This window comes from Populus euphratica, unplaced genomic scaffold (assembly GCF_000495115.2).
Source record: "Populus euphratica unplaced genomic scaffold, PopEup_1.0 scaffold1101.1, whole genome shotgun sequence".
Classification (NCBI taxonomy): domain Eukaryota; kingdom Viridiplantae; phylum Streptophyta; class Magnoliopsida; order Malpighiales; family Salicaceae; genus Populus; species Populus euphratica.
In genome coordinates this window covers 49,388-56,999 of record NW_011500950.1, presented here as the reverse complement: position 1 = coordinate 56,999, position 7,612 = coordinate 49,388, and the positions used below count along the sequence as shown (strand labels likewise).

Here is a 7,612-nt window from a genome sequence, read left to right as displayed (position 1 = left end):
AATTGTCAGAATGCTTTCCCTCAACTCTAACAAGCTGTACATAATACATATGAGCATTGCGAGTGTACTAAACTTTCGTTCATGAAAAAGCCGGGGTCTACAGGAAACATTAAAATGACATAGAGACGTTTGTTCAACTTGTAGTCCAAAATTTGTCAGATTTTCTATTAAATTAAATTAAAATAATAATACACATATTATTATATGTACTTATGAACATATTGAAAATAAATGTTATTTATCGATGCAAATTAAATGTAGTTGTATAAAATAAAGAGACGGGACCATGGGAAGATAAATAAAGGATACAGTATGTATAATAAATAATGGGGATTGTGTTAGGAGAGACTGAGATTATGATAATTTATTACTCCGTTTTTAAAAGCTTTTGCCTCCACAAAAATCCAAAATTTCCACCATCATCTTTCCTGTTTTAAAAAATTATAGCAGGCCAGTTCCCACCTTCAGTCAGACCTAGCTAGCTAGCTTTTTTTTTTTAATACTAAAAGATTCTGGGCTCTTCAATCAAAGTACCTGGCAAAGGAGTGAACAATCTAAGTTGAGAATAATAGGAATGAGCTTGCCAAATCTTTTCTATTTATGTATATTAAGCCTATCAACCTTTTCTATTTATATAAATCCTACACAATTTGCTCTCATAATCTATACTGGCCACAATTATCCCTTCATACAGCATCACTGAAAATCCAATATGATGGACAGAATAACCCTATTCATGAAGTGCGTGTGTGTATTATACATAGCATGACGGTCACCCTATATGTCAATCAAAACCAGAAGACGCTCAAGAACTCTGTCAATATTCTTTGAAGTGGGAGGAATATAAAAAGCTTTAAGAAGGGAGAAGAATATTGCATGGTTGGTTCAGGGTCTGTTCAAACCCGTTTAGTTAGTATTCATAATGGTGTAATGGATCCTGTTAAAAAAAATTAGTTAAAATAATCTGTAAGTAATAGCTTTATACTTTCATAAAATCTATTTTTTTTTTAATCCTGTAATCACAAAAGCTATTGCACTACTTACACTTACGCATCAAATTCTTTTTTTTTTCCCTGGTTTTTACAAGACTTTATCGTGACTGGGGGGGTTTGCAAGTGAGGACCGTACATACACATAACTACATCATCATCATCATCATCTATACCTAGATCTATCACCTATCCCAAAAAAAGAATGCAGAGAAAAAGGAAAGAAAAGAGAGGTCTTTACAAACCCCTGTACTGTCAAAAGAAGAAATGTTTCATATATTTCATCAGATAAAACAACACAATCCCCCAGGAATTCGAAGTCTTGTCTGAAATCTCTCCACCTTACCCCGTCAAATCTTTCTTGATTTTACTTACAGTCAGTCAGTCCATATATATCATTTCATTCAGTAGTAGTAGTGGTACATGACCGTCTCCGGCGTCTTGTTTTCATCAATGAGCAGGTTGTCATTGTTATTGTTATTACTCCCATTAACATCGTTATGATTACCGCTACTGCTAACCTGTTGCTTAACGTCCTCAATGAAATCATAGTCTGATGGGGTTTCTCCAATATTCCCGTTTGGCTTCTCTACCCATTGGTTCAAAATTTCAACTCCATTGTTACCATTACCAAGCATGACCTTCTGGTTCTGATCTCCATACCCATTTGACGACATGAAGCTGTGAAATCCCATGTCTTCTTGTTTGATCTCTCTTCCATAGCTTATCAGGCCGCAACTCCCATCAGAATTAGAACTGCAACTTGCTTCACTACCGAACACCATGTAATTATCTTTCACTGGATGATAGTATTGCATGGGACTGAACAAGCCCTCTTGGGTGGTTTGGAAATGTAAAGAGTTTGTGGCTAGAGAAACACTGTTGGTGCTTAAGAGACTAGACGGAATTTGAGAAATGGGCTCAAAGCCAGCGAAAGATCTGTTTTGGGAGTAATAAGAGAAAGAACCACCAGAGTCCTTATACATGGATGGCAGTGAATGAGATGGTAATGGTGGAGTTTGATGTGGAGATTGGAATGTTGGGGGTTTTCTTTGAGGTTGAGGAGCCATGGCCATGAGTTTCTTCTTGAGCTTGGTGTTCCAGTAATTCTTAATATCATTGTCTGTCCTTCCAGGCAGCTGAGCAGCTATTATTGACCATCTGCAATTTGCATGTTAAGGGAAAATAGGTTGCATAAGAACAAAACTCTAAGTGCGCATTTAGCAGCTGTAAGTAGGTATTGATGTAGACTCCTAACTTGGCATGCATGCATAGAAATTATCCAAAAAATAGGCAGATTCTTTATTTGTGCAGGATGGTTTTCTTAAGTTAAAAGGAAAAACAACCTAGAATTTTCTGTCTTTCAACCTTTCTTCTTCCCGAGCTGTTTTTAGATAAATTGCCTAAATATAATTTCACAGATGATACTTGTGGAAAGTAAAAGAAACCAAAAATCACAAATATTAAGAGATATAAGCAAAGAAATTGTGTGATTTGAGTAGAAATTATGGATCAAATTAAGAGAAAGACACAAAATAAGGATCAAGAAGTCCTTTAAAGTGAAAATCAATGCACCTGCTTCCAATGCTTGCAAATAGGCTGCAGATTACCCTATCCTCCTCATCAGAGAATTCACCATGTTTAAGATTGGGTCTCAGATAGTTTAGCCATCTCAGTCTACAACTCTTGCCACATCTCTTAAGCCCTGGTCATCAAAAACCATGTAAAAACAACCATTAGAAAGAGAAAGAAAAAGGAAATGGTTTGATCCTAATTGTTAGTGGTGATCTTACCAGCTTTTTGAGGTAGAGCAATCCAATTGCCACCAGTCCCATATTTCTCTATGTACTCTTTAAGCTTCGAGTCTTCTTCTGGTGACCATGGCCCCTTCTTCACATTTGCCTTGTCACAACAAGGAGCCCTTCCCATCTCTCTCTCTCTCTCTCTCTTGGATATCCTCTCTACACTGTGAGGAACCCCAATAGGTCTCAATTCCTACAAAAACTGGTGGAGGTCTGCTTGTGCCTTTTAATTATAGACTTGGAGTGGGGTAGAGACAAGTAAAATATATATATATATATATATATTAGTCCTCCTCTTTTCGAACATATACACACAGTCAAAATGATAGACAAGTTCAACCAGTTTCTGACTCGTGCCCTAAAATATAAGCAAGGCTAATAGAACTTTCCATCTTCAAATTTTTAGGTACCCTAAATAAAGCATCCTCCTCTCTCTCTACATTTTTCAAAGGCATCCTAGCTAAGTCTCATTACTAGAAATTCAACAGGAAATGAATTGATAGCTACAGGCCTTCGAATTGTGACATTTTCCAAACCCTAGACTAATTATTGGTAGATAAATATAACTACCTGGCTTCAACTTGCTAGTTAACAAGTCATACATGCATACATAAATAAACTCTTCTTATATACACACCATTCTAGATCTTCATATCATTTATTCCTGTACATGCTCTGATTTTGAAACAAGTTCCAATGTTACCTCATTTAGTTCTATCAATAACATTATTGTGGATTATTTATTTGAAGAGGTGTTGTGCCGTTTTGATAAGGAACACACTGTCTCCTTTTTTTCAATTCAATTATCACTGGAATGAAATTAATGTGTGCTTATTAGTGTTTCCAGCAGTATTAAACATGGTGCTAGTAAATTAATGGAACCATGCATGCATAAGACTTTGTGGAAAATAATTAATTAGCAAATGCAACCTAGTTACTATTTTTCAGTAATCATTATGTTAACCATCCCAGGCTAGTTCAGTATAGTAACTAATTAGTTACCTTAAAAAGAATGGTTTGCTGACTCAAAAAATATCTTTTACAGTTGAACCTATATGTTGTTGGGCCATCCAAGCATGATATTCAATTTATCTGATCAGGTTCTTGGAACTGACTCATCAATGCCATTCTTTTGACTTGATGACTCATTATAGCTATTGCCACAGTTTGTCATGAATGCAAAAATAGGCAACCAAATGTCACAGAGAGTTTGCTATAGTGAATTGCAACATTTCTTTACAGGGATGGATGAAAACTAGTGGCCCAGAAACCAGTTTGGAGGGACACTTCTCGATTTTGTAGGACATAAAAATGAAAAAGTAAAAATAAAAATATATAAATCCTTCTAAAAGTCCCAGTGTTCCTAAGCTTTCTTAGAAGACAAACGTTACATGTTTTTGGTGAACAATATATATGTTTTTGTTGATGCTAGCTGGCTAGATAGGGTCATTTAGGCAGCCGCATGAAAATCCACAAATAGAGGATGGGATGATCAAAGCCGGCCTATATATGATGATGTTTTTATCCGTGTAAGAAGACTAAGCTGGATAGCTACAGTATATATTTGATGATAGAGAGCTTGGAGTCTTCCAACTCAAAATTTGAGATGAAAATCTGTTGAAGATTAGATTTTGTCACTTTTGAAAGGACAGTGCCTTGATGGAATTAATTACGTTCTCCTCTAATATTTCTTTCTTTTTCCAAAAAAGTGCTCTTTTTGCTATTTTTTATTTTATATATAAAAAGGGGCGACATTTCTTAGGCTGGATTTCTTAAGTCTTCTTAAAGTGGTGATGTTTGTTTTTTAATATATATATACACGAACCAAACTCTATCTTAACGTCATATAATTTCTCTGCAATATTTTGGGTTTAAGTTTCTTCCACCAACTCCTTGGCCTTAATTTCTTGACAGGTAAAAAAAGAAGAAGCAATGCCTCTCAAAGGAAGTAGTGGACATGAAGCTGATCGATTCGTTATTATAATTAGACAAAAGTCTTAAAAGTTAAAATAAGAGTAAAAGTAGAAATGATCATGATTTCCAATGTCATACTTGCAACTTGAATTCTTTATTATAGAGCAAGAAAAATCTAGTGGAGTTTTCTTATGAGGAGGAGAGGGTCCTATTTTTTTTCAAACTTAATATGGAATTTTATCTCTTAAAATTCCACAAAAACAATGACAGTACCGTTTTAGTCACTTAAATTTAACATGGTAATTGAGGATAATAGATGGTTTTTCAACTTGAAGGAAGCTGGAGGGGATTGGGATTGAAGCTTCTTGGAAGCATCAGACTTCTAGGAATTATAATTTTCTTTAATATGGTGATAAGGGGGAGATAAACACAGACGATTTTGAGATGATTAAATACAATTAAACATAGACTAGTGTGGCAAAGCCCACGACTCTAGTTTTTTCGTGTTTTCTAATTCATGTTGTTGATGTTGATTTTTGCTCTGTGATTCTCAAGAAATTAAGATAAGCATGTAAAGGATTGCGGAAAGACAGAAATATATGTTGAAAATTCTGTCCAGCGACACCAAAAGAGATGAATATAAATACTTTTAATTGCATACAACTGTTTTACATCATTAAGAGATATATACGGGGTCCCATTTGCCCATTTGTTTTATCTAAGAAATTGATTATAGTCATCGCCAACGTGAAACAGCATTTTTTGTCCTGAAATCGTCAACTTCTCATTAATATTTCTTGAAGCCTTTGGACATTTTAATAACCAACATTTTCTTTTTTATTTTTCATAGATAAGATCATAAACCCACAGTCATGAGTTAATTATATATGGCTAGAGGATTAATATTAGTAGTTAATGGTTAGCAAGACATTATAAAAAAATGTTATTACTACAACAAAAACTCAGTTGGCCGCCATTACATATACAAGGATATATTTTGAGCTCCTCTTGTGATGCATTTTTAAAAACTAAAATACTTTTTTAAAAAAATAAGGAATTTATTATTTCAGAGTCTGAGATCTATTGATCTTCTATTAATATTTATCTCTTTTTTAAAAAATAAAAAATAAACATGCCCGTATAAGTAATTTGATGTAATCGATTTATAATCATGTATTGGAGTTGAGCTATGAGAATAAAAAATAAAAAAATCAAGTCAATTAAAAAATTTGGACTATTATATAGACCAAGAACGTGAACTTTTGGTTTAATATGCAAATTGCTCTTGTTTTCTAACAATTCACTCAACAACTCTTCTACTTTGAAAAATATTTTTATTGCTACTCACTTTTCACCTAAACAATCAACTCCAAACTACTTAAATCTTGAATAAATCTCATTCACTATAGCATAAAAAATCCATCAAAGTAGCACAAAAACAACAAAAACTAATAACTAAAATAAAATCCTAAAATGTAAGTACAAGCATTAGATAAACTAAATGAAAAACCATCAACTCTAGTAATATAGCAATCAAATTTAGGATATATTAGATTATTGCTTCACACTACATTGCAAATTAGATTAAAAAAATTAATGTAAAGAGAAATAACCAAATACAACCAACATTTTCTTAGTAGAAAAAAATTTAAGCAAAGTGGGAGTTGACATGATCCATTAGCCTTGACGGGTCTAAAAATAACTTAAATTACTGATAAAAATATAATTTGATTAAAAATAATTTGATGTGATATTTTTAAAAAAATATTCAGACAACATCTTAGATATACCTAAGTCAGTCCAAGATAACCTTTCAAATTCATAACTCAGGTCATAAAATTATGATAACTCAATGTAAGATATTTTAACATAAATTATAAAACCCGATTTAATCAATCCAATATTAAAAAAATAAAATTATGGAGAGCTTATAGAGGCTTGAACACTCCGTCCAATAAGCAAACCTCTATCTTTTACTAAATGATTTATTTATGCTTCTTTTGTATAAAACCTTTTACTTTTTCAATATTTTGATATTTTATTTGTATTAAATTAATTTAAGTTAATGTTCTTTTTAATATCGACTCTTGACTATTTATAAATGTTTTAAATTTTAAAATTATATTTAGATGTTTGACATTGTATTTTTATTGTATAATTTGAAGTTAATTTATCTTTAAATTTGAATTGAAATCATATATGTTGCATTAATATTTTTTTAATTATATATATAGTACAAGACCACATAACAAAACCCCAATTAGAATAAAATTGACAATCCTAATTAAAATAAATTGTAGATAAATAAAAAATTGATCTCAAAGAACACTTAATTAATATGTTTCTATAAAATCCTTTTTCATCTCAGTTCTTCTCAATTCTGAGTTGAATTGTTTTTATTTTTTAAGTGTCCCAGATTTCTTTATCTCGGACTCTTCCATGCGGGATTCAAGTGCGCTTGTTGGAGACTGGGAACTAAAGGTAGATTGCAGAAGATTTTCATTATATATATATATATATATATATATATATATTAAAGCTTAGGATCAATTCTTGATATTTGAATCAAATTTCATTGAGTTTGTAGACTCTGCTTATGAATATATTTAAATAAATTATAAAAAGTTTGCTTTGATATATAAATTGTATGCTTATAATCTAAACTTGTATGAATATTAGTTTACAAACTGGATAACTAATTTTATTAGTATGCATTGGTAATGATAAACTATTCAACATATGTTCATCGGCCTAATAATTTTGTATAACAAGTTTGATCATTAATTTTAAATAGATGAAAATATTTAAGAATATAAATAAATTAAAGATTATGATTAATTGGTTTTTAATGTTAGTATAATATATAAAGATATATTTTTATCAAATATTTTTCTTATTTTTCTATGC

General features: G+C 31.8%; 1 protein-coding gene across 1 annotated transcript; it reads right to left on the bottom strand.

Moving 5' to 3' along the window:
• Positions 1-1,075: 1,075 nt before the first annotated feature.
• Positions 1,076-2,998, bottom strand: LOC105116891 (transcription factor RAX2-like). The gene is made up of 3 exons (XM_011014393.1): positions 2,783-2,998; positions 2,565-2,694; positions 1,076-2,150 (listed from the first exon to the last, which is right to left on the bottom strand). Exons 1-3 carry the CDS (start codon positions 2,916-2,918, stop codon positions 1,394-1,396), a joined length of 1,023 nt encoding a protein of 340 aa, XP_011012695.1. The 5' UTR covers positions 2,919-2,998; the 3' UTR covers positions 1,076-1,393.
• Between the last annotated feature and the right edge of the window lie 4,614 nt (positions 2,999-7,612).

What these genes read in the sequence shown, in the direction of transcription:
- LOC105116891 (XM_011014393.1), bottom strand. Translation starts at nt 2,918, where the DNA reads ATGGGAAGGGCTCCTTGTTGTGACAAGGCAAATGTGAAGAAGGGGCCA. An exon ending in TGCTCTACCTCAAAAAGCTG is followed by an intron (nt 2,695 to 2,782) that starts GTAAGATCACCA and finishes TTTGATGACCAG; the next exon opens with GGCTTAAGAGATGTGGCAAG. An exon ending in TTTGCAAGCATTGGAAGCAG is followed by an intron (nt 2,151 to 2,564) that starts GTGCATTGATTT and finishes TGCAAATTGCAG; the next exon opens with ATGGTCAATAATAGCTGCTC.